The sequence below is a fragment of the Podarcis erhardii genome, assembly GCF_964252035.2.
Source record: "Podarcis erhardii genome assembly, chromosome: 2".
NCBI lineage: Eukaryota > Metazoa > Chordata > Lepidosauria > Squamata > Lacertidae > Podarcis > Podarcis erhardii.
Window position 1 is genome coordinate 32305882 of NC_138498.1, and position 27176 is coordinate 32333057.

A 27176-nucleotide genomic window follows, 5' to 3' on the forward strand; every position below is an offset into this window, starting at 1 on the left:
CTCCCAGATGGGCTGGCCCTTCTGGCACGAATGATGAAATTTAATGCAGCAACCACTACATCTCTTCCCTGTTGCTCCAATCTTGCCTGATGCTGCACCAAATACCAAGATAGGCAACACAAGCTAAGGTCAGGGCCCTCCAATTCACCTACCCATATCTCAGTTATGCGCACCAGGTCAGTCATCTCACCCATGATCAGATCATAGGTGAGTTGTTTTGCCTGGCATTAAGCAACAGCGCGGGACAGGTAAGCATGGATACCCAGTTCTCTGTTGTGGAGGTGGCTGACCATGGATGACAGACTTATAACAGAAAAGGACCAACAGGTGCAGTAGTTCCACTTAACTCAATGCTCAAGTGATGACAAGTACGGTATTGCTTTAAAAAGCACTCTTCAGTTACGGGATTTTAAGCACATTGTTGCAATGGAGCCACCAAACTACCCGAGTAGCTTGGGGCACTTTTCAGAACATCAAATGCCTTTAGACTTGCTATCCAAATTCAGACCTAGCAACTGCAATAGCATCCTCACAATCTTGCCATTGTACTGCAGACTAGGGGGTTGCATGTGTTAGTTTTTCCTCTGCAGGTCGAGTCCCAGCGCCTTAAAACTCTACTATATGAGCCCTTGCAACACTGGCTGAATACAACAATTCCACTGGACATGGGGGTATGTGCTTGCGCTCCCTCTTTACATAAAGAGTAAATTCCTAGCATACGCAACCACAAAGATATGCTTGAAAGGTGAAATCTCAGAAGCCAGAGTAAGGTCTCAAGATCCTTGCTGAGTAAGGTCTCTAGAAGCCAGGGGAAGACTCAAGCCTTGCAGAGCTTCTTGACGCTGCCCAGGATGAATAAAAGAATTATGCAGAGTATCCGGTCATACTAAGCTGCCTAACTTGCCTGATTTATGTGGGTTACGGAGGTCAGGTGACGCAGAACGCAGCTCAGCTTACAGGGGACTAACCATCCAGGAGCACTATTACACCAGGGTTCCTATCCTGCACACCATTCAAAGACTTGGCCATGACGTACAAAGCCCTTTAAATAACTTGGTGCTTACATAACATGCAAGTCACACTCTTCCTTAAGAGGAAGCACTTGCTTTTTTTTTTTTTTAAATCATCCAATCTACTTCAGCAGACATTAGGCATCTACTCTACCACTTACAGAATTCCTTCCCTGTAAAGCTTTGGAAGATAGTTTGGTAGTTTGAAATGCCTTTCAATATGAATTTAGTTTGAGAAGAGTGGAGAGAGAAACTTCCATTTTGTATTGTTGTATTACAGGCTCTGCCGGGAGCCTATAAGAGAAGATACAAATTTGGATTGCTCCTGAATTTTACCCTTTCGGTCAATAATGTAGACTTTCCTCAGTCTCAAAAGGTACAAGCAAGCCGCCAGGGCTCTGAAAGATCAAGCTACTCTGCCTTTAACAGCCTTCAAGAGGATGGTGGAAGGGTCTGCCACTGCATACGGAGGCATGGTTTCTCATATCTAATTCTGTTGGAAGTGACATTCTGTTCCACACCTGTTCTTAGAACCATGTCGGAAGTAGATCTAGGAAAGGAAATTTGCCAACACTCATGGGAGTTCTCCTGGCCTTCTAAACTACTCGCCTACCTCCCCTAGCATCCAGGAAAATTCACTTAAAATGTACAGATGAATAATACTAACAGTGCTACTTTTCCAGAAGAGGTACCAAACTTACTATGAATGCCTTCCTTGGTTCTCTTATAATGGCAATGGTGCCTACCCGAGAGGTGCCAGAACAGAGTTCCGGCTGAAAAGCCCTAGCACTATACCCTAGTGAAAATGTCACAAATCTTGTGAACACCCAAATCCCTCTGCTGGAGGCACTGTGGGGAATGTGGCACTTATATCCATCCTTTGTGCCTTTGCTCAGCTGTGAAATCTATCTGGATGCAGGTACTATAGATAATTCATGGCTCAGATTTAGGTTTGCTTTTCATGTTCTGATCAAATCAATAATCTTCCAAAAGAGCTAATTATCTTTATGTTGGTAGCCATAACACTGAGTGTAACTCAGAACTGAAAAGATTGGGGGCAGGGCTTGAAAATGTGGTGTAAGTCAAATTTTTACTGTAGTTTTTGAAACATTCACACATCATTTAAAAGTGCAATGAGGCAAACCTGGTCTTCAAGACTTCACAGCTGTATGGTAGCCATTTTTAGCTCCCATGTCTGGTATGCCCCATTAAGCTCAGGTACTAAGCCACAAAGTTTTTGCTTGGAACTATATGTAAATATTTCCTCTTCTTTTTTTTCCCTCTTCAAAAATAAATATGATCTCTTACTATACTGTCTCCTTCTGCCATAATTTACATTTTATTACCAGATAGAATTCCCAATTTTCCAGGGACACAGCCTGCTCTACCACCTTATTCAGTAGTACATACAGACCGAGCTCATCTCCTGAGTTATAGCAATTAAATGGAAGTGGAGAGAGTAAGGTCCCCCTCATTTGACCCTGTACATTTCCTGGAATGTTGCATCTAGGGTTCCCCCCCCCCTACAAGTACAGTTTTGCACACAGCTGAATGCAGATAAAATAATTCAAGCATTTTTTGATGTAATCAATGTTCAAAGGTACAGATTAGTTTTTTTATTATCTATGAACAGTTTGTATCATTCTATATTCCGTACTTAGTAGGTAATGTCCCACTACTGACATTTTTCTTTAAGGTTTTGCTACCACATAGCATAAATCCACCCTCCAGATACTTGCTATTGGACTTTCATAAGCTGAAGTCAAAATAGCCAAAGATGAAAGTGATAGTATACCTCTGGAGAGTACCATGTTTGCTTCCCATGGAACATACTGTTCTTCAGATACTGAAAACCTAAAGCAATACTTTGCACAAATGAAGTTACTTTGTTCAAATGTGCATTTCCGCAAAACAGATTTGAATTCCATAGTAAGAACATGCAAAAGGCTGGATATAAGTTTCCCCCAGGAGGGGGGAATATTTATCATGCAAGCAAGTTTCAGCAACAGAAAAATAAATAAATCCATTTTCATCCTTCCTGGCCTAGATGAGAAAAGAGTTCTCCTTAAACCAGAGTTCAAACAAAACAGCCAGATACACAATATAGTATTAAAATCAACTTTTATTTGGCCAATGAGTTCCATTCCTTTTAGCATCATAGACGCTCCAAACTAATTCCAATTCTGTCAACATACATTCTTGTCCTCCCATCACTCCTTGGCTCTCAAGTACCCCCACAAAAAAAAACCTAGTTATTGAGTGTCCTTTTTGTTTCATTCTGGTAGGCCCCTTCCCAAACAGCTCTGTAAATGCCTGGGAGACCCATTCACAAAGCAAATGCGTAAAGAGCAAGTCATATTGTTTGTTCAGGGGGCAAGGTGGCAACACCAGTTAAGGTTTTGCCTCAGGAGTAATTGGGTCCTTTCCCCCTCAAGGACAGTCTTCTATGCCATCCTAATCTTTGGAAGAGAGATACATATACTGTTCAGCATAAAAGGGAAGCAAGACCATGCAATGAGTTAAGAGGACCTGCTCATTTCCCTTTCCACTGCCACCACCGTGGTCAGCCCAGTAGGTTCCTCCACACCGGAGCAGCCCAAAAAAGAAATAGTAATTGAAAAACAGCCGAGACAGTATCCAAGACCCTGCTGGGCCAACAGCAGCTTATGACATTTGGACAAGTGTGAGTAAGTTTTAAGGCGGCATTACTGGTGAGGCTCCAAAGTGAGTTAGGCAATGGGACATGTTGCCATTTCAATCTGCTTCTACCCAGATCACAGAACACTCTAGGAAAAGAAAATGTACATCACAGTGTGTAAAGGAGGGGGGAAAGAGAAGACCCAGCAGGGCTGGCTACCTAGGCAGATCCCTCTTCCAAACTGAAAACAATAATAATAATAATAAAAATTAAGTAGAGGAATCAGTTGACAGACAAGTTAGGATGAAGGGTTACTTTAGACCATTCCCTGTACTCTCAGACAGCATCTGCCTTCTGGTTCAAGTTGGTTCTGGACTTGCTTAACTGCATGAAGTGGCAGCCACAGTGTAGTGTCTGGGGATATGCAGATTGGACTTGTCTTTACAGTTCATCTTTTAGAGTGTTTGCGTCATCGTCGTCTTCTTCTGCATCTGGCTCTTCAGCATCCTCTAGATCTTCCAGATCCTGTTTAAATGAAGAAGCAAAAGCTTGGTCAGCTGCAGCTACTCTCACAGCCAGTGCCAAGGAGGCCAACACACAGTTAGGTCCTGCCAGTGCAGCTGTCATTGCCCTTAATAGCATGAGAAATTCATGTAACTGCCTCTATGCTCAGAACTTTGCTCCTCTGGCAGACAGAGTCCTGCCTCCCGAGATGTGCAGGCCAAGGAAAGTTCATGCATTCCATCAAGTCACTCAAGGCAAAATAAAATAAAATAAAAATGGAAACAACCTACAAATTTCCATATACCAGGCAGAAGGAACTTGTAAGACAATGGGGTCAACACCAGGTCTGTTGGCTTTCTGCTTGCCCTATACATCTCAAAATTATTTGAATGGATAAAAAACCTGCTGTACCAACTTTAGCACATTCTCCATCTATATAGCATTCTGAATCAGATGAATGCCATCGCATTTGAAAACCAAGTTGGTGATTTTAACGTTTTGCTCAACCAAGAAGTGCACAAAAGACCTCTAAGAAACTTACTTTAGAATTAAAACTTCATTAACACAACCATGTACTGTTAAGGTAAAATCTGATCTCATTTCCACACACAAACTAACAGATAAAGAGAAGCTGCGATTAAGGCAGCTGTTCCAGTATCTGTCTTTGAACTTTCTAAGCAAATATTAGTAGTAGCTCCAGAATAGGTATAATCATAGGAGATGATCCTGACAGGTCACATTCAGGTTCATTATCAGGGAAGCCTTGCAAGAGAATTGTACCAGTCCGTTCACAAATAAATGTTCCATTCACAGTAATAAGCAAAAGTAAAACAAGTGGAGATTCAGTCCGAATGACTGATGCAGTACTCTATACTGCAAATCCAATTGGCTGTTCCTTAGATTTGTGATCTAAACCCACCCATGTTCAGTTCTTTCTTCAGAAGTGTTGACTTTCAGTGGCTTGCAAAATCCTCAGTGATTTGCATACCCTCAGCCAATTATTTCATTGACACTATACCAGAGGTGGCCAACTCCCAAGAGACTCACAGAACTAAAAACTGGCAGTGATCTACCCCTTTTGGGGGGTTCAGGTCAAAGTTGTTGAGCTCACCAACAGATCACTGAGGAAACAACAGCCTCACTGAGTAAACTCCATATTCCATTCTGCAGATCATGCAGCAATGGAGGGCACGGCGAGGCCGAATTCTATTTTACCAGCGCTAAGGAAAGGGACCCAGTGATCGACCACAATCTACCAAAACCTCCTGGGGATCTACCAGTAAATCGCAATCGACCTCTTGGGCATTCCTGCACCATACCATTCCACTGCATTGCCTTAAAGAATATAGACTGGCTACCAGCATACTGACAAGAAGCAAAGAATATAGGCTGTTATCTTCAACAACAGCCTATGCTGAATAGCAGACAGATGTTTAGCATTATCCTGTTCTCAGCATCTGGTACCAATGCTTTTTGAATGGAGTACACACTGTGCTGTTGAGCTAGCAACTATGAAAAACCTGCTAGCACACAATTCTCTCAGAATGAGAAAATGCAAAAGCACTTGCAAGAAATACACAGGGCCAGCCAACAGCCAACACAGCACCTCCAAAAATCAGCCGTGAGGGACTGGAATACCATTCACAGGAAGGACAGAATTTGTTTGCCTCCAATTCAATCACATTCTTCAGTTCAAAATCTGTTTCCATGAAACCCAGGTTCAAGGACCTGCTACAATCCAAGAAGATTTAATGGCCATTTTTGGCCAATTCTTTTGCTCAGTACTCTTATGTTTTTATACCCAAACTTCCACCGGTGACATCTTATAGAACACAGGTTCAAAAGCTATCTGTCTTCAAGGTGTTGGAACCTGACAAACAACCAAACTGAATAAAAATCCAAATTTCCAAAGTGTACACAGATGATAAAGAATCAAACAAGCTAAAGCAAAATGGGGCCGGCCAGCTCTACTCTGCTAGGTCTCAGCTACATGTTAGTGCCAGGTCTGTGCCTGAAAATCATATAAGTGATAGCTAACCATAGTGTCTATCACCAAGATACTGAATATCAAAGCCAGTTTACTCTTAAATCACAAAGCCTGGTGCAAAGACTTAAGCTCAAAACAGGGACAAAGGAATCAAATCGGGATATAGTTTCTGTGTATGCATCACTCATGGTCATTGTACCAAACAGTTGGCACCCTTGATAACTGTAGGTCTAGAAGTGTAGTCTACAGAGCTTTAAATCACACAGAACCCACCATACAGGGTCCGGGAACATGCAGAGGTGCAAAGGCTGGGTCACCAGTTGCTCCCTGTATCCAATGGTAATGTAGGAACGGCAGCCCTGAATGCACAGCAATTCTAACTTGGGCTATGAGCTTTACCCCCTCTATGTTCAGCTGCTACTCCTGCTGGGCAGCAGCACCCAGATAAGCCTAGCAGTGCTGCAAAGAGCCAGTAGCATTGCTAGCACAGCAACAGAACAAGCAAAAATTGTTACACATGCTGGCAGCAGCGACTACTTGACTCAAGCAAGAGGACACTCGCACCTGGTGCTGGGTGCTGGAGAAAGAGCCAATTCAGTGTAGGGTCATCTCTCGAGAACTACAGATAGTAGGGTCAACGCTGGGAAGAATGTAAAAAAAAATCATGTTTCTTGAACATTTGCAGTTGATCTGGGAATGGTGGGGCTCTCACAGGCTGACTGCCTGTTTGTGTGGCTTGGTTAGTCCACATGGAATGGCAGGTATTCAGGAACACCCTTCCCCACCACCCCAGTTCATTCTGGGTATTACCAGCTGTGCTTTATTTACAAGTTGCTAAGGAACCAGCATTCTCGGCTGCCACAGTAAGCCCAAAGTAGCTTTGCAGGACAAAACTTCCCTTCCACGGGGATTGCATCTGAACCCTGCCCTAAAACAGCTACACAGGCCAGTGCCCAACACGGTCTGGGTTTAGATACTCACATCTTCATCTACACCACCATCCTTTCCGCCACTTTCCAGGAACTTCTTAAAACCTTCCAGCGTTCTCTCGCCATTGTAGTCTACAACCTGCAAAAGCAAAGGAGGAAGTGTGTCAGCAGTCGAAAGACAAAGCTGGGCACTGGGGGCTGAAGAATCGCTTTCTGAACAGCTAAGCAAAAAAAAGGGATTGGAAAATTCACCTTCACCCATACGAGTCGAAGAAGAGCAGCCAGCCACTAGATTCCCATGATCGCTGCGAGGAGAGAATAGCCCGTACATGAGCATCATCCTCTACGAAGCAATCCTCCCCCCTATAATAGCAAGAACCCCCTGTGAACCCACCCTTAGCAACTCAAACCAAGGCACACCCTGGGAGTGGGAAAGAGAAGCACCCAGGGGCAGCCACCTACACAGACCGACCACCGGTCTCCTCACCGTTCTGCCAGGGCCTGCGGGGAAAAACTTGAGGGTAGGGAAGCTGTGGACTTTCACGGCCTCCACTTCATTGGCTGTGGAGTCCATTTTGGCAATGATGATGTTTTCATGGTCTTTGTACGTCTCGCCTAGTTTATCCCAGATGGGAGCCAGCTGCTTGCAGTGGCCACACCAGGGGGCATCTGCAAGTCAGAAAGGGGACAAAACCCAGATTAGAATCTGTTCAACAAGAACCACTCACTCCCCAGTTCCAATTCCTGCCACCTGAGAAACATTCTTCGCTAGCCGAACCTGTGCAACTCAAGACAGGATGCGCCGAGGTGCAAGTGCATGTGGACTCGGCTATCAAAATACTTACAGAATTCCACAAACACGTTCTTATTCTCATCAAAGGCCACTTCTTCAAAGTTTTTCCCAACCAGAACTTTGACAGGTTGTTTGTCCCAGTCATCAGAAACATCTTGGCTCATCAGATGGGGCTGAAACAGACAAGCAAAAAGGAACCCACATGAAAGCAACAGCATGGAATGCGCCAACAGGAAACCCTCCCACCCACTGTTCCAAGACAGGGCAGAGCAACTGACAAAAGCCAGAGGCTATAAAAAGTCAGATTAATATAGACTTCCTCCTTCAAAGTCAACCCCCACCCCACCCAATGACCCAGCCATGTCCTTCATGAGCTGCTGCATGAAGGATGCGTGTTTACAGGGAGCTGGCATAGGCATGCTGAGTAGACAAGAGCCCACTCTGCTTCAGTTAAAGAACAAAAGAAATGCATGGCAAGATATATGTACAACAAGCAAGAGGAGATGGCTGCAAGAGTCAGATTAGTTCCAATATTTTTAACAAGAGGGAGTTAGGGCTGGGCGATATGTGGTTTTCAACATCACCAGCTAAACATCGCAATATAGTGATATATCACAATGTCTAAAATAAAGATGGAGCTATGTACAGGCATTGGGGGGCTTCATGGTTTTTCATGCAGGATTATGTTTGCATAGCGCATGTACACACACACACACACACACACACACGAATACACACAAACACAATTCACAATATATTGCCAGGTCAAAAATTATGAAACTGATATCACAATACGGATTTATCAGTTTTGGACAATATATCACCCAGCCCTAGAGGAGGTCTAGGATGTTTTCCAGAGCATTTTAACAATGAAAGTGACCTATTAAACCATTGTGTCAAAATTGTGTTCCAAGGTACAGAGCCAGCTGTCTTGTACAGAAGTCAGATCATTGGTCCATTCAGCTCCCTGATCTCCAGGGTTTCAGACAACCCCTCCCAGACCCACCTGGAGGTGCCAGGGATCTTAGCTGGGGCATTCCGCATGCAAACACAGGGTTCTATTAAGTGTTCTATCCTTCCAACATGCTTAACATTCAATTTGTCTTGAAGCCCATCTGAAAAATCCCCTACAACTTCCCCTAGGCTACATCTTTCAACTATCAACTGCTTTGAAACTCCCAACTCAAAACTGTTCAACCCTAGATCTACTTTTTCTTGAAGACCATGAATACTGTATCTCATGAATGTGAGGGGTCTTCAAACAGGCCAATGCTGAACATAACCTTCTCTGAGGTTAGAGGTCTTTGGAATGTTTCTATTCCTATTTGCTTTCCAGCACACAAACCATCCCTGTAGTTCTAAATAACTTCAAGTGTCTTTTCAGAAGTGAGGAATGCTGCCCGAAGGGCTATGCTACACATTAAAAAGGAGGCATATGTTACACCACCTATGGGACAGTACCACCTTTAGTGTGAAGGTGGGGGACTACATGATTCAATGACCATATACCCCCAATCTAGCAGAACGCTACAGAGCAGAAGAGAGTTCTAGCCTTTCTAGCCTACAGAGTCTGATATGGGGGAAGCATATAGATATATAACACTCAGCCATTACAGCCAAGTGGCAGGGGCTTCGTTGACCACATGCTCGCACTCATATGTTAACAGGGTGACCAAAAGAGTACTACAACATGAATATGTATTAATACAACCTAGAATGTATTTTACCTTTTATGTCATGCAACACCTTACTGTCTATGTGTTCCAAAATAGATCTACCATAGTCCTGTATCCTATTCAAGAATGCCCGTCAAGCCAGGTATCACTCAATACTTTTCCTTCCCTATCATCAACTCAGCTTTCCCAATTAGAAAGGTCATCCTGAACTTTTAGCCTCGTTTAATAATCCCTTCCAGTTTTTCAAAGGACCTGCAGATGTTCTTTAAAGGTGTACTTGTCCAGTCGACTGAGTAATTAAGATGAAGGCTGCAACTTCACTGAACAGGAAAAGGAATAATGGGAGGCAAGAAAAGTAGATGAAATAGGCAGAGCCAAGAAAGAGCCCTGCAAAATTCAGGTGTGGGGCAGAACAAAAGCAGTAGCTGGCTCTGCTGTACAGCTGCTTTCGTCTCCAGATTAAGATGGAAGCCTCCCAAGCGCTCGTGCCACGTGAGGACAAGGCCATGCTGCCGTTAAGGCAGAGGCAGTTCTTAAGAGCTGGTGATGCAGTTCTATGAGCAGCTCCCAGACTTGTCAAGCTCACTTTATCAGCATTTAAAGGCTATTTCCATGCTGGCACCGTGCCCCACTGGCTTTGCCCTTTGGGCTTCTCAGCATGAAGTCTAAATACTGGGCTGCTGGACGTGCTGCAAAGCCAGCTTGAAAGACTTCGTGCCACGTGACTGTTCTCAGGTTTCGTGTGATTCGTGCTGCGGGGATCACCCCACATGGATGCCTGTCTCAAGAACAAAATACAAAAAAGGAAGGAAAAAAAGAATTACCTTAACTTTGCCCTCCAAGAACTTATTGCAGAAGTCCCTGATGTTTTCTGGAGTCAGCTCTTCTGAATCCGGCTTGTACTTGGTCATTTCCTCCTCCAGGGTAATGAGGCGGATGGCAGGGCACTCCTCTTTCTTGAGGCCAAAGAACTCCAAGATCCTCTGGTTATCGCCATGGTCACTGTCTATGAAGATGAACAAGATCTTGGCGGAGGAGAAAGGAAGAAGAACAGTGGAATCGAGGCATTAGACAAATGCATGGCACAGGCAAGAAACTAGCTAGTCCTCCCTCAGTAACTATTCTTTCTCCTGCCACCCCAATTGTGCTTCATGCCCAACTATAAGTCTAAAGCAAGTTCTTGTCCGCTTAATAGTTGTCAAGTACCTAGGCTCGGTGGTTTTCAACCTTTTTGATTCCACGGCTCCCTTAACCCACCATCTTCTTTCTGCGGCTTCCCTGGGGGAGTCACTTACAGCGGGGTTCCATTACAGGACTCGAGTCAGTGGGGACTCCCCCATTCTGCCCCTTTGCTTCACACGCCCCATTCTGTCCCTGCCATCTCCCCTGAATGTTCCTCAGAGTAAAAGAGAGATAATGCAGGAAGATATGAGCTTACAAGTTAATGGAAGGATGGTCCCCCCCCCCCAAACATTCCTCAAGTCTCCCCAGGGTGTTTCAGTACAACCATTGACCAAGCTTATTCCATTCAAAGACTTCTAGAGTTGTCACCTGATTGCTGGGGCTATTTAGGAGCAGTCTATGCTGAAGCAGCTTGTGCTACTTTTCATGTTACTTAGCTATATTCTGAAACTCCTATGATCCTAATCCATGTCCTTCCTGAGAAGCCGCAATATTAGAACTGTACAGTCATGCCTCTTGTTACGTTTGTTAAAGGTTAAATCTTTTCAGGTTGCATCCCACGGTGACCCAGAAGTACCAGAAAGGGTTACTTCTGGGTTTCACCGCTCGCAGATCCGCAGACGCTCAAAATGACGTCACACGCATGCGCAGAAGCGGCGAATCACGACCCGCGCAGATGCGGCTTGCATTCTGCTCATGCTGCAAACGGGGCTCCAGAACGGATCCGGTTCGCAACCAGAGGTACCACTGTAAGTGCCAGTGTTCACCACCTGGGAAGCCTAGGGGGCGAAGAAAGGATTTTTAATATGTCACTTCCTGGTCCTCACCTTCCCTTTGAAGCTCTCTGCTGCTTTTTTGAAGTTATCCAGTTTCCCCTGGTAGTCTGTAACACTCTTGGGCAGGAACAACAGGATGTGGGTCTTGATCTCTCCTCCAAAGATTTTGGGTGCCGTCTGTGGAAGAACAAATAGATGCATGCTAGGGCCAAGAGTGTTACCAGGTTGCCAAGATTATGAAAAACTCCCCCTCCCTCATTTACAGTTCATTCTACTTAGTATAATTTGTCTGGTTAGCATTCTCCACTCCTGATTGGTAGGCACCCAGCCAACCAACCAACCAACCAACCAACCAACCAACCAACCCTGCCTTGCTAGAGAGCCACTTCCATACCTGTTCAGTGAATTCAATCACCAAGGGCAGCTGGTTTGATTTGATGAAGTTCAACAGATTCTCTTTTGTTATCTCCCCTTCATAGTTGTTACGTCCTTCATCAAACTGGAAACAAGCACAAAGGGACTCGTGAGAATAAATCAAGCCGACTTACGGTTGAGATCAATCAAGAGTTACAGTTGGGTCATCAGCCTACTTATCACCAAAACGCAGGTTATGGGCAGACTGAGTGTCTGCCACAATTCTACAGGCATGCAAAATTTGGTATTGAGTAAATCATTCGGTTTCCTGAAAACGTTGGTGGTGGTTTAGGCTTCTAACCCTTATGTCTATGAAAAAATGTGTGCAAGTATGTAGGACTAAAGGATGGCACAGCAAAACCGAGAATGGCTCAGTTCACATTCAATCCTGAATCACGCTATGGCTTGGCTTGAACACACCTGACTACCAGGGATGAGATTGTGGCCATTTTGCTCCTCCTCCAGTCCTTCTGCTGCTGCACTGCTGTAAACCAAAGACTGGTTCAGGCTCATGTGTTATCCAAACTTGGGCTTGGATTCTAATGGTGTGTGAACCACGAACTCTGGTTCAAACACAACGCTGAGCCAAATTACGACTTAGCTCACAGCAAATGCAGCAGCAGGAGCAGAGAAGCAAAACAGCTCTCTCCAGTAGCCCACATACCATGTCATAGTTTGGACTAGTATTACATGTAAAACAGATCAATAGTTTGAGGAATGGGACTTTAGGGCCCAACATTTATCTTCTGCCACAACCAAGCTATTATTCAGATTTATGTAAAAAAGACAAACATGAAGTCCAGCTTGGTTTCTATCCATCACTTCTCCAATTTTTACAAGATACACAATCCTGAGTGTTATATCTGTAGGGCTCCCACTGACAACTCTAGACACAAACTACGGTGCACATTTCACACTGCAAGCAAGGCACAGAATTTCTCAAGTTAAAATCCAGGGTAGAATCTCTGCCAAAGCTCTCATCTTACTAACAAGCTAAGATTCAAGGCTCCATAGGAGTAAACAGAGCAGTGACTAGAAAGGAGTTTGGCACTAAGGGATTGCCAGATTCTTGCTATATACCCACCACCTCAAAAGGGGTTTCTTAAATATTCTATAGTATTTTAAATACACAACTCTTGAAAGTCACAGAAGCAGGTTGCTCATTTCCTGGTAGGCAACAGGTTGTGCAGGTCTTGCTGGAAGCAGATATATTTATCTGATCAACAGAACCACTAAAAAGGAGGCATTGTCCTAGGCAGCAGGACACAACATGGAACTAGTAAATATATAGCAGTTTACTCAGAGGACAACACATCCCTGCAGGGCTATTGTTAGCCAAGCAGGAACAGAAGTCAGAAAGCACGCTATCATTCCTCTGCCAGGAATAATTTTGCTGCAGAGCAACACCTATTACTGTCCAGGTTCTCAAAATCTTTCCTGGCACCATGGAAAGGGGCAGGGAGTAACAGACATAGGAGAATCAAGGTTATCCACCAAGAAGACATGCAAGGGAAAGCAGTGATCCCATTGGCTGGGCTCCCTAGTGACACAACTCTGGGGGACGCACACATAGATCACTGTTTGAGTAACTTTCCAGGAAAGTTATACAAAGAAATCTACTTCAAGACGTCGTGAAGTTTATGCAAAAGACAAGGAAACAAAAAGGAAAGTTGGATAGTTGTAGTGCTGTGTTCAAATCTCACCTTAGCCATGAACTCAATAGGTAGCCTTAGGTAAGTCAGTATTCTCTCAGGCACCATATATATAGTAAGAGCTACCTGCCTTCACATTGGCAGGTTAACCAAAAATGCTGTTTGCACACTCAGAAGTGTTTTATAAAATGCCAGATTTTAATACAACCTATCCCTGAAGAACAGTTTAGTAGAATACACCTGGGAAGGAGGCACAAGTCAGTGGTCACAAAGAAACAAAACTTTAAAATGTGCAGCCTTACCAGGGACTAGATGTTCTACGGTTCTGCCAATAACACCTCTGCTTGTTTATGTGTGCTACATAAGACTTATAATAAATCGGTTCCTGGCCTTCATGCACCTCCAGTGAGATGTATTTAGAACAGGCTTCCTCAATGTTGGCCCTCCAGATGTTTTTGGCCTACAACTCTCATGATCCCTAGCTAGCACAACCAGTGGTCAGGGATGATGGGAATTGTAGTCTCAAAACATTTGGAGGGCCTGATTTAGAACCTACCAGCTCTGCTTTTACTATACCCTGTAATCTTAGCAGAAACTAGCCAACTTAGAGATACCTCAAGATTCCAAATGCAGTCTTGAAACTCTCACCAGCCCCAATGTTTAGAGGCCTGCTAGCGGAAGACCATACAAAGACTTTGCGAACACAACAGGGCTTTACTCCGTGTGTGTGTGTGTGTGTGAACAACCCCCAGAACAACATGTGGGGAGGGAGGGTATATAACTATCAGCAGGGAAATAGAGGCAGGTCATTCCATCAGGCAAGCAGAAATTATCGTGCTGACAGAGCTATCTGCTTAGCGCTACTCTGAATTCCTCCCAGTGCTTCACCACTTAACAGCTGCAGGGGCATTTCACGTCCTGTCCAATTCTGTAACTGCTTACACGGTTTCGTCTCATTCCAAACAATATTCCCTGGCATCAGTGAGGTCACTTTATGACACTCAAGCTCTATGGGGCCATGTGCAAATGTGGTAGGAACAGATTCAAATGTAGCATCTGCTGAAAGTTTGTTTCATTTTGGTTGGAAGCAAAAAAAATTATAATAAAATGGCAGCACCACAGAGTTAACCGTGTAAAAATTCAAGCATTTGACAGGTGTGCACCTGAAGAGTTCAGAAGCTTGGGCAAGTGTCCTTTTGGCAACTAAAAGGGATTTGCTTTTACTTTAGCTGGTTGAAGTCTCAACAGCTCCGATACTGAGGAGCAAGAAACGGAGAATAAGAGTGAGGAAAGTTCTAAGCCACCCAGAAAAGTACCCCCTTTCGATAGAAGAGCTGGCCAATCAGAAATTTACCTCCTATCCTTTAATAAAAGTGCTGGCCAAACACAACTTCCCCACCCCCTTAACAGATTGAAAGGTTTTTAAAAGCAAGTATTCAGCTTAACATGCCAAACACTTGAAGGTGGAAAAGCCTGTCTGAAGCAGGGAGAATTGACCTTAAAGAGGCAGTCAGGGTGTAATCTTCAGGCTATAGATGCCTTTATAACAGGCGAGAGCATGCGTTGCTCTACTCTTCTCAGGTGGAGAGAAGGGTATGGACACTGTGGGGTCGCCATCCACTTTGTAATGGCGCTCATTCCCACTATCAAAAGTCAATGCCCACAACTACAGTAAGTTCTGGAGGATTCTGGAGTCTGAGATTTCCTCCCTTAATGGTTGCTCTGCTAAGGGCCCCATACCTTTTGACAAACCACTTTGGCAACCTAAATACTGACAATGGCATGAGTCAAGATCTTGCTCTTGTGGCTTGCAACACAAAGCAGGGGTGTTTTTCCCCCACAAGTGTCCCTGTTTGGAGGTCCCCCCCTAAACTACCTCCTCCATTCTGGTTCTCTAACATCTGAACAGACCTAGCTATTATATTAACAAGGTTAACTTGCTGAATAAGCTACTCAGACTGCTTCTTCCTGTTCTGCTTTCACAATCCATCCAGTGTGCTTGGTTTCCACCAACAAGCTCAGCAGCGGAAAGACTGGTTTTGTTCCAGAGAATTGCAATTTAAGTGGCAACGAGTCTTGCTGCCAATCATTAAGATTCTCTTGCCTTAATCATCTATACTGACCTTGAAAACAAAAGCCCGACATCAGTTCCTCTTCACACTACCACTTCAGCTGTGATACTAGAAGTACCCTTTGAGGAAGCAACTGGGTTTTACAGGCTAAAGCCCAGGCACTCTTAGGATATAAGAGTACTTCCGGGGGGAGGGGGAAGCTGATGAGAAAAAGTTCAAGTGGTTTCCAATTACCTCCTTCAAATCAAGTTTTTAGAGAACTATTTGGACCTGTGTGAACTTTCTACAAATACAGCAACAGTGTGGGTGGATGTAGAACATAAACACACTGGGAAAGCAGAGTGCAGACAGCCAGACTTAGCACATAATGGGAATATTTTGCACCACTCACCTTCTTAAAAAGGGCAACTCCATCTTTGCTGAGCTGGTATTTGGCAAAGACATCGCTGTTGGAAGAGATCCCAAAAGGAATGTCATCAATGGACTCTGCTGCCAACAAGAACTGCTTGGCAGCATCAGATTCTGCATCCTAACAAAGAAGAAAGATTTTAAGTTTTAAATACTCCACACCATGCCTTGATTTGATGCATGTTGCTTACTCAGTGATGCAAGAACAACAAAGAGCCAAGATGGGATAAAGAAATGGGCATCATACTCTGGCTGTAATTTCCCTGTGTCCACAAATTCCCCTCCCCACTGAAATTGGGCACGATTGATTCTACTGTAACCAAATGAACAGGTTGTGGTGTGCGATGCCCACAAGTTTCTCTGGTTTGCAAGTTTATTTATTCTATTTTTATCCCACCTTCCCCCTAAGAGCTGAAGGTGCCATACATGGTTCTCCTCTCCCCCAATTGGAGGTAGGTTAGGTTAAGAGACTGTCTAGGCTCAGGTCACCCAGGGAACTTTGTGTTAGACTGCCCATGGTCCTAAACAGGTTAGCGAGCCCTGGTGTAATCTCTTCCCAGATAAAGGCCTCCAAGGGAGGTAATCGAGTGAAGCACTCTACCTTGAAGAACCCGATCACAGCAACTTCACTAGATTCCACCAGTTTCTCAGCAGCAGCTACATCTGCCAGGGCAGTGGCTGCTGGGCCTGTGCGTTTCTTCAACCAGTTGACAATGTCATCTGCTTCCCTGCCAGCTGTATTAGGGGGGGAAAGACACATCAGAATCTCTTTCACGTTTAAGTTGGAGCACTTGATCTAATCACCCCAAGTGGAAACTCCCATTATTTCCTGGTTCAGAGGGCAAAGTGTTTCTGTTCACCTTTCTAGGGAGATAAGCCACCATCTTCTCTTCCCCCTTTGCCTTCCAAGACAAAGCTGCCACCAGAAGGTGCTATTGAGCACAAAGCTGCTTTACTTGGTACAAAAAATATTTCATAGTAACATTTAAGAGCATGCTGTTTCTATCACCACATTGGCTCATGTATATTTAGAGCTTTGGTCACATTATAATATCACTGATGCAAAACGTTCTGCAAGATGCAAGCTTTTTCATGCTGACGAATACCACAAAATGGTTGAGTGATAAAAAAATACAGGAAACAAGATTTTCTACCACAGTACCAAAGCTTAAAAGCAACAAATACGTTTTTCAACACTGTTAAAATTAGATCTGTATTTCTAACTCTTGGGAGGCTCCACCCAAAACTAGCTGCCTTTAGAATCTGCTTTAAGCACATCTTACACTGATTATATACAATGCAAGATACCGTATTTTTTGCACCATAGGATGCACCGGACAATAGGACGCACCTTGTTTTAGAGGGGGGAGAACAAGAAAAAAAAAATTCTCTCCCTCTCTGCGCAGCGCCCCTTCAGCGAAGCGGCAGGAGGCGCTGCGCAGAGAGGGGGAGAATTTCCCCCCTCTTGTTTTCCCCCTCTAAAACAAGGTGCCGTTTAAGGTGCGTTCAGACGCCTTCAGGCGGCTACCTTGGAAGCCTGGAGAGTGAGAGGGGTCTCACTCTCCAGGCTTCAGGTTCCTTTCGACCTGCTCTTTGGGGCTGGCGGGGGGAAGCCCACCACCAGCCCCAAAGAGCAGGTCGGGGAGCAGCGCAAAGGTGCGCAGCTATAGAGGCTCCTGCCATAGCCGCATGTCACCTCTCCAGCCGGCTAAAGAGGCTGCTGCAATAGCTGCGTGTCACATCTCCAGCTGGGAGAGGGTAAGTGCGGCTTCTTTAGCCCCGCACACGCTCTCCCAGCTGGAGAGATGATGCGCGGCTATAGAGGCTCCTGCCATAGCTGCGCGCTACCTCTCCAGCCGGGAGAGAGTTGCGGGGGGCTTCTTTAGCCCCACGCGCGCTCTCCCGGCTGGAGAGATGGCGCACGGCTATAGAGGTTCCTGCCATAGCCGCGCGTCACTTCTCCAGCCGGCAGAGGGTCGCGGGGCTATGCTGTCTTCGCTCCATAGGACGCACACACATTCCCCCTTCATTTTTGAAGGGGAAAAGTGCATCCTATGGTGCGAAAAATACGGTAAGTTACTATGCCAATCTCCATTTCAAAATTCTCCAAACGTAAATAATACGAATTGCCCTTCCCTATACCTGTGAACAGAAAGATTCCTATAGGCAGGAGGGTAGATACCTGCTCACTGTGACCATCACCCACATTGCAGGGGTGACAAGTGGAGCTGCAGCCCTGGAGCTTGAGGGTGGTGTTGCAGAAACTGATCCAGTTTTATTGAGCTTTATTGATGAAACAATAGGAAAGAGCCATACCCCAGCTGTAAGCTTTGAAGGGGGAAGCTAGGAACAGCCACCACCTTCACCTTCCACTGCCTTGCCTCCTTCACTCCCAAAGTTTGCAGCAGGACAGGGGGAGCAAGTGATCGCTCATAATCTCCGGCAGTGCAAGCTCTGGGATAAGACCACCATCCTATGCACACTTACCTGGGCGTAAACTCCACTGAATACAATGGGACATATAAAAACATGCAGAGGACTGCACTGAAGAGGAGGGGCTAGATCCTGACAAATATGTGTTTTTGGCTTGGCTAGCCAGGTTAGGTGAAGCTGGTACTGGGGACAGAGCCCTACTTTCTTTACTTGGACATGGCCAAGCAGTGTGAGAAACAGAAGGGCCGTGTACTCCATATTCTCCAGGCAGCTCTCAAAACTCTGCTGGACCAAGCTATACACCCACCCACCAAGTCGAAAATGATGCCCAAAGAATTCAGTTCAAGATGTATGGGATTGCTTATTACAGCTACTTTTACCACACGAGAAAGAAATCATATAACCAAGCCTGTAACATTTAATGCATATATTGATACAGCAACCTGGGGATGGGTTATTGCTTTTTGTTTTGTTACCATGCAATGTATTTTTGTGTTCCGATATTGTAAACTGCACTGCGATCCTTGAATGAAAGGTAGTTTGGAAATTTAATAAATAAAATAAGCCTATTTTTTTATATGCAAAAGGTAATAACTAACTCTACCAGCAGTCAGAGTGGCTGCGCAGGCTGCCTTTCAATAAAGCCAAAATCAGAGGCAGGACAGTCATACCTGTGGGAAAACTTATCCTACATGTGGCTTCTGTGGCTGCTGCAAGCTCTTCTTCCCATACAACTGAAAGCACTTCTTCTCCTATAATTGGAAGCTCATCTTCCTCTGCAACTGAAAGCTCATCTTCCACTGCAACTGAAAGCTCATCTTCCGCTATAACTGAAAGCACTTTTTCCCCTACAACTGGAAGCTCATCTTCCCCTACAATGGGATCTAAGGATGGGGGACTGGCCATTCTGTAGTGTTGCCCTCCCAATGCAGTTTTTCACCAGCCACCAGCACAAAAAGTTAATAGCTGAAGACCATTCAGCTTCCTAAATGAGGAGATTTTTGTGCCTATTTCTAGGCGGCAGGCTCCTAAGCATGGCGGGATTCTTCCCAACTGTCACCATGGAATCTTGGGAGAGAATCAGCAGCAATGTCTAAGGAACAGGCTTCTTACATTATTGTGCCCCACCCCCATCCTACTTCTGTACCTTCCATCAGCCACCACTACCTTTTAAAAACTTCATTATTTTGACCTGTGTGATTTTTCTTTTTTTATATGTCTAGGAGTTTTAATAACTCTTTGACCACAGGCTTTCCATTATGATTATGATGGTTAGGGAAAAGTATGTTACAATCAGCATAACCAGGCATGCTGATCAGCTGTCTGCCAGTAGCTTTGGTGATAAAAGTAGTTTGTCTAGCACTTATATCATCCATGGATATGGCACAACTCATGAATTGTAGAGTTCAGAGTGACCCTGGGTTTTATCTAATCTGATCCCCTGTAAGGCAAGAATCTCAACAAAATCTTTCAGACGAAGGACATGTCCCTGCCCCAAGGCTCTTACCATTTAGAAACAGATAAAGCAGGCAAACAAAGGAACGGAAGGGAAAGAGGGATGGGGTAAACATGGGGAAAATTACATTTCAGTTACATGTATTAAAGGCTTAGTTGCAATGGTGCTTTAGGAGTAGGGGTCTGTCAAAAGCTTCGTGGAAAAGGTGATTTTGCAAATGGTTATGTAGGAAGGGTTTTGGGAAGCACTTCAAGTCACAAGGTACAGTCATTGAAGGAGCAGAAGACAGCTAGATGACCAAGCATGGAGGAGCTGACCAAGCAAAAGAGACAGGGAAAGAGATATGGGAGGATGTGGCAGCAGTGAGTCAAGAGGGTGAAAGCTACTGAGAGCTTTGAAGATGAATCAGGGAGGACTCAAAGGCAACATAGGGCTGCAAGAAGGGTATTTCTGTGCTCAGAATAATTTTGCCAAGAGAGATGAATATAGGCAAGATTATCAAGTCCAGAGGGCAGAAGGCTGGATGGATCAGAGGTTTTTTGCTGAGGGACAACAGGGAGCAGAGTGCAGGTAATGTTATAAAGCAGCCCTACTCATCTGCATGTCCTACAGATACTGCTAGACTTCCACCTCAACCCCATTTTCCAACAAGTAACATGTGGAAGAAAAACTGTTACTATTTTTTTTCATTTATGACATGCTAGTGCCTATGCTTTTGTGTTTTTAAATGCAACTACAGGTGCATGCTTGTCTCAGTTACACAAAACTGGGAATATGAAATATTTGATAAACTCTCATTTAGTTTTGATACAACTTCAAAAAATAGGACATCCATTTTATACGTAGGAAAGAGGCTGAAATAGACTCTAGTGAATGAATGGCTATGACTGAGCAGTAGCATGAGCTCAGTGCCTTGAGTCACAGACTTCTCCTTCAAGGCTAGAATGCTGTTCAGAATACAGACACTGAAATAGTCACTGCTTAATAGATTTATTGCCTTTGGCTGTAGCCCTATCTACCTCTTCTTGGCAGCAAGCCTCACTGACCTCCATGGAGCTTACTACTGAATAGATATACACAGAATTGGGCTGTAAGGAATAAACAATGGTGAGGGAGGGTATTACATGCAGTAAATTGCTCCAAGAGCTGCAATTTTGCATTTGTGATTCCATCATATACAAAGCAGGGAGCAGATATATCCTAAGGACAACTATTAAAAAGCAATACCAACTTGTCCTTAATTTGTGTCAGAGGAGTTCTAAGCTAGAAATGTGAAACCACGGTACCTTATTCCTATTTAACAGATTATCCTTGTCTTTCTAGTGACTAGAAAAATTACATGCAAGGACAAAGTTGCCAGTCCTCTATGAAAAACATTTCTTCATGGGACTATTTAGCAGAGACGTTTGAACTGGTGAAATATATATACAACATGAACAAACAGCTTAAAGGAGGCAGAAAACCATATCTGAACAACATGAAGTGAAAGCCAACAGTTTAGGCATCAAAACCAAGAAGTATCCTCTTGTGTCACTTTTGCTTTATGTTCCAGGTTTGGTCCCCCCACCTCAATTCACATGTTCCAGACTTTTTAGCCATTACCATAGTCTCACCTGTGTATTCTTTAGGGGATGATTTATCACCATTCTTGAAGAATTTGATAGTAGGGTAGCCTCGAACACCAAACTGTTGGGCAAGCTCTGATTCTTCTGTTGCATCCACCTTGGCCAGCCTGATTTCTGAGTTGTCAGATTTCAATTTTGCTGCCGCCTTCACATACTCTGGGGCCAGAGCTTTACAGTGACCGCACCAGGGTGCATCTGAAAAAGAGAAGTACTTACTATCAAAGCAATTACTGTGCAACCCTCCAACACTGATACTTTCTATCAACAGGAATGCACCCACAACAACAAAACATTCCATGCAGATAGCATCCAAGTGACGGGTGGGAGTGAAAATTATGGCAAGGAAAGCTTCACCTTTGACTGCCCTGTAGTACTATAACCAGCACCTTTCCTGTCACAAAATCCTAACATGAAGTTTCCCCCTCTTCACCTATTACTTTACAAGCAGTCTCTGCAGTGGAAATGCAAGGCAACGAGGAAGTCTAGAATATCAAGAAAAGAGACAGGCTCAATCCTCAATACTGTTGCTCACTTGATGTAAATCTCTCCCCAGTGCATAGTTCAAGGTTTCTTGTCCTGCACTGCCGTCAGCAACAACCTGCAACTAGCACAGCACATCCAACTTTGGGAGTCTTCCAAGACTCCAGTGAAGCCTCTTAACTTTACTGGCACGCCCCTTCCAACAGTACTCCTGGTGCTATTGCAATGCCACCAACAGACATAACCTGGCACAATGCTTTCCCCAATACTTGGAGAGAGGTGCATTTCAGACGCACTTTGCACTCTTAAATATCCAGCGGGCCCCTGTGCTCTCCTGCCATCAGATCCTACCAGTGTCCCATAGCCAACTCGTCAGCATCTACTGTATCTATACCCCTATTTTCAAGGCTGAAAATATATAGCAACAGTAGCACCGGCCTATTCCATGCATCCGGGACACGCCAACAGCAAAAGACGAGCAAACGCCTACAGGCCCCTCTTTGGGCTGGTAAAAGACATTACCGCAGCCAGCGCACGCCAGCTCTCCAAGTCCCCTTCTCACGTGAACTGTATAACGTCTGAATAGGCAGGGGTTGTTTTCCTAATGGCGGGGGGGGGGAACGACCCGCTAACGTGAAAAAGCCTGTTCCCCATCCCTCCCCTAAACCGAACAGGGGGACCCCAACCTCAGTTTCCCCTCCCACCCGGCCGGCCTTCCCTCTCCACCCTCATCCGCGCTCCCCCCCCCCGGCGCCCCTCCACTCACAGAACTCCACCAGGATGTTCGGGTGCTGCTCCAACGCCCGCTCGAAGTTGGCCGCCTTGAGCACCAGGACGCCCTCGTCCTCCTCGATATCTGCGTCGCCGGCCAGGCAGGCCCGTCCCAGGAAGAGCAGGCAGAGGAGCGGGGAGAAGAGCAGAGCGGTCTTCATGGCGGCGCTGACAATGACGGCAGGATCCCAGGCGAACAGACCGGACCACGAAGAGGCGCCGCAAAAGAGAACACTCCGCGCCCGCCTCCCGCTTTATAAACCCGCCCTCTCCCCGCTGCGTCTATCGCCCATTGGCTGCTTCCGCCCTCCTACGCTTCAGCTCCCATTGAACTGGCGTGGAGCCTAAGGCCGCCCTCCGGGTCCTGGATTGGTCAGCTTTAAAGGTCGCGTCGCCTTTCCTTCCCCACTTCCGAACAGCCGCGAGAGTTTCCTTTGCTCCGCGGGCTTTGATTGGCAGTACCGACCTCTCCGGTGACTGGGATTGGATAACGCGGCCGCTCTTAGAAACTCGGACCAGCCGTTTCTGATTGGTTGACCTCAACGAAATTCCCTCCCCTCCCCGCCTACTTTCGCCTCTCTTCTTTGGAACGTGGCATTCGAGAGATACGCCCGCCTCGAGCTGCGCATGCGTGTTTGAGTGTGGCAGGGAGACCTCGTTCGTGTTTGATTCTGACTGGCCGCATTTAATGAGCGACCCGGAATTGAAAGCTAGCAAGGAACCAAGTGTTTCCGGGACTGTACGAAAGAGGGGGAGGCTTTTGCATAAGAATTGCTTAGAAGTGGGCGGGGGAGCGGGGAACTCAAGCGAGCAAGTTTATTACGATGGGAAGTTCTGAAGTGTGAACATCTGCATTGCCTTTGTATATGCTTTACTGTTGGGAATTTTTTTCTAATGAGAACAAGCGCATATTATATTTTTGTATTATCATTTTTATTATATATGTTAACGTATAACCCTAGCATGTTTACTCAGAAGTACTATAGAACTCTCTTGAGGCTTAGGCTGCAGTCCTAACCCCCATTTACATGGGATCAAGCCCCACTGAATTCAGTAGGACTTGCTTTTGAGTAGACGTGGTTAGGGCTGCGGTGCTGGACTGAAAAGGAATAGCTTTATTCTCTGCCTTCCTCTACTGCTTTTTGACTTCATCTTACTGCTTACTGCTGCAAGGAATAGTGTAGCTATATTACCTGGACAACTTTCCCTCCCCCCCAGCAATGAGGAAGAGTTTGCTCAAATAGAATTTGTTGATAAATAAAATACATTTTGTAGTTATTTATATGGGAAATACATACCAGTGTCTGGATCATTTGCACTCCCATGTTGTCTGTGTTTCCTCTTCTGTTCCCTGGTTTATAATATAATATGGTCATTATAATAATGTAATGCATTTTATTTGTCAATGTTTGAAAGGGCAGGGCAGTAAAGTGGCAGAACCAAGCCCAATAGTTTCTGAAAAACTATTTCAAAACATTCCATCCTTTATACATTAGCATTTCCACCACTATTCCAAAGACCTGTGCCACAATCAACCATAAGTGGAGCTCTGGGAGAGTGGTCTGCTGCAGGCTGTGTCATATTGTTTATGCCTAACAGCATAAGAGTTGAGACAGCCAAATTTGCCATTATGTTTAGATTGAGAGTCAAGCTTCAGACCTTTACTAACTTAACTGGAAGAAAGTCCCATTGAAATCTATGTGGCTTATGTCTGAGCTGACATGCATTGTAAACTAAGACTGCAATCTTAACCTCACTCACCCAGGAGTTAGCCCCATTGAATTCAGTAAGGCTTCTGAGTAGGCACTGCGAATAAAATCATTGGGAGACAGCCAACATTAGTTATGCTCAGAGTAGATCCGCAGAGTAGATCATTTCCTTTGGTCTTAGATGAATCGGGTAAAATATGACAAAATTCCAAATCATGTAATTTTACACTAGCCACCTGCTGATAACAAACTTTCAAAAAACTTTTCCAAGTACTTAAAGTAGGTCAATTATTTTTCAAATTCCCCCATGTGCTTTTTGGTATGATACAAAGAGATGCCTATCATACAGAACTAGCAAATGGGTGTTTTCATTGTATAAATTTGCATGTCCAGGAACCTGAAGGACAATTGCATCAATGGATCATCCGTGTAGTTGACTCATCTTGCCTGCTCACAATTGCCATCAACTTCAGTGGCATTGTTTGGCTTTGTATATGACTGCTGAAATAGTTGTGAGCTGTATAACTTCAGCAAAGTTTAAAGGGATGTTTCTGCTGCTGTGCAACATGACCAAACATTTTTGATATTCAAAATATTTAGGCTTGGCAAAATCCAATGTAAGCAGTCCTTTACATTGAGCTTCTAGACTAGTTTGGTTTTTAGACATTATTTTCTTTCTTTCTTTCAGTCTCGGTGTGTGTCTCTAGTGAGTGGGAAATTCCACATTGCTTCAGCCCCTGGAAGTCAGTATGCAGACAGTAAGAATCTAGTAGTTTAGCCAGTTTAGGTAGAAATCCAAAGCTGGAGCATCTGTTTTGTGTACCTTACCTTTCTGCAAGTCGTAGGATTGCTACCTGGCATTCTGTGTGGAATGGATGGACTCAGGGGACACAAACACTAAGCTTCTACAAGTATAATAGCATTCCAACAGCACAGGATTGAACAAGTTAGCAGCAGCAGTATTCAACAGAGCATTATAAATAATTTGGGCACACCCAGGGAGAGTATTTCAGCAGGAGCTTCTAGATCCTTTGCCACCAGGAGTAAGCAACTCTACAAGTGGCAAAGTAAATACATATAAGTCTGGAAAGATCCCGAAGCTGGAAGGCTCTCAAATTTCTTCTAGCTTAAACAGTTTTCATGTTAAAATATTCCTAGGAGGAATAACAAATACAAATAGACTACATGCAAGTATATCAATGAATAGAGAAACCTCATGCTAACTTTGGTTAAAAGATCCTAGTTTTGGAAATAATTGTACACACACCCTGTACACATAGCTGTCAACTTTTCCCTTTTCTTGTGAGAAATCCTATTCGGAATAAGGGAAATTCCCTTAAAAAAGGGAAATGTTGACAGCTATGCCTGTACCTTAACTTCTTTTAAAATGTTACACTTGCTATGGATCGCCAGGGCAGAGTACAAGGAAGGTCTGCTTTGAACTGCACACTAAACTCTTCCAAGGCTGTGTTGCATTTCCATCATGTTGTTGTTAACCCACTCAAATGTGGGTGTGTTTCTCTCAGCCAAGCTACTCTAGTTGTGCAAACAGATCTCTCTTTCTTCATCAGGGTGTGTATGCATGGGACAGAGAGGAGAGACAGCCTTTTTAGACTTAGTACTGCTGGGACACGTCATCAGAGATATCCAGCTTTGCAAGATGCCCTCCCTGTAAACGCCAGCCAAAGGCAATTCAGCTCAAAGTCCTACCTTTATTTCTTCTGTCTGATCTATTCATAGGACGGTGGGCCAGCCTGAGCAAGCAGACACCAGTGGGTGGGTAAATCAGTACTGTAGAGCTAAAACGTGAGGTAGCTCCAGGCTGGAAGTAATAAAGGAATGAGAAAAGTTGTTATTACAACCTTAGGAAGCCAGTGCAGTATGTAATACAAAAGGGACTCATTTCTGATAAAACACAGGAGAGGTAGGGAGCTTGTATCATCACAACTGAAAATTTAGAGCAGGCAGGCATAACTGAAGCTGGGGCTTAGTAACCTCCTGTTTTTTCTTCAAAACTATGGAGACTGACAAACACCTACCAGTATGTAATTCATGGATATTTTTGGCTTAGTGGGTGGAGAAAGCACAATCTAGAGCTTGAGTCTTCTTTGGCTTGTCTGTCAGGGGTCTGCTCAGAGATAAACCCCTACAACAAGTTCAGTGAATCTCCCTTTCAAGTAGGTATACTTAGAGTCGCGCTATTAAGAAAGCCACGGTGCACATTATGGACCTTCTTGCATTTTACTGCCTTCCCTCTAATTGTAGTACTCAATCCAAGTGTAAGGTAAATCATTCCCTGCATAAAATTATGTAATAATTACTCTTCTTCCTTCATGCAGGCAAATCTGCAGTTAAGCAAATATTTATGCAGAAGGTGCATTCCCTTTCCAGAAGAGCAGTCATCACTATCCTCCCCGCCCGCCCCCCCATTTGTTTCCTGATTGTGAAAATCTAAACGAGTTCCCTCTGTGGTGGCTTCCTCCTTTCTGGGTGGACGTGTCCCAGCCTGTTAGGTTAGAACCCCAGAGCCAGGGAACAAGGCCACCACTTAGGAAGCTTGAGCTGGCTTGCTGCAATTGGTTGACTTGTACTGCCCCTTTACCCTGGGCTGAGAGCTGTGGCAGAAGGAGATAGGGCTTTTACTCCAGTCTTGCTCTGTTG

The 27176-nt window shown here is 44.7% G+C and overlaps 1 protein-coding gene across 2 annotated transcripts; it reads right to left on the bottom strand.

Annotated features, from left to right (window-relative positions):
• Nucleotides 1-3114: 3114 nt before the first annotated feature.
• Nucleotides 3115-23057, bottom strand: P4HB (prolyl 4-hydroxylase subunit beta). Of its 2 annotated transcripts, XR_014153304.1 has the most exons (12): nucleotides 22802-23057; nucleotides 21544-21750; nucleotides 16643-16776; nucleotides 16025-16162; nucleotides 11890-11994; nucleotides 11547-11672; nucleotides 10362-10562; nucleotides 7914-8034; nucleotides 7556-7737; nucleotides 7121-7207; nucleotides 6704-6779; nucleotides 3115-4173 (listed from the first exon to the last, which is right to left on the bottom strand). XR_014153304.1 is itself a non-coding variant. In XM_081849765.1 (11 exons), the coding sequence occupies exons 1-11, from the start codon at nucleotides 22965-22967 to the stop codon at nucleotides 4090-4092; spliced, it is 1551 nt and encodes a 516-aa protein (XP_081705891.1). In that variant the 5' UTR covers nucleotides 22968-23056; the 3' UTR covers nucleotides 3115-4089. The 2 variants fall into 2 exon arrangements, 1 of the variants encoding a protein (XP_081705891.1); XM_081849765.1 differs by lacking the exon at nucleotides 6704-6779 and having other exon boundaries at nucleotides 22802-23056.
• Between the last annotated feature and the right edge of the window lie 4119 nt (nucleotides 23058-27176).

What these genes read in the sequence shown, in the direction of transcription:
- P4HB (XM_081849765.1), bottom strand. Translation starts at nt 22,967, where the DNA reads ATGAAGACCGCTCTGCTCTTCTCCCCGCTCCTCTGCCTGCTCTTCCTG. An exon ending in GAGTTGCCCTTTTTAAGAAG is followed by an intron (nt 11,995 to 16,024) that starts GTGAGTGGTGCA and finishes GCTTGTTTCCAG; the next exon opens with TTTGATGAAGGACGTAACAA. An exon ending in GAACGTGTTTGTGGAATTCT is followed by an intron (nt 7,738 to 7,913) that starts GTAAGTATTTTG and finishes TCTGACTTGCAG; the next exon opens with ATGCCCCCTGGTGTGGCCAC.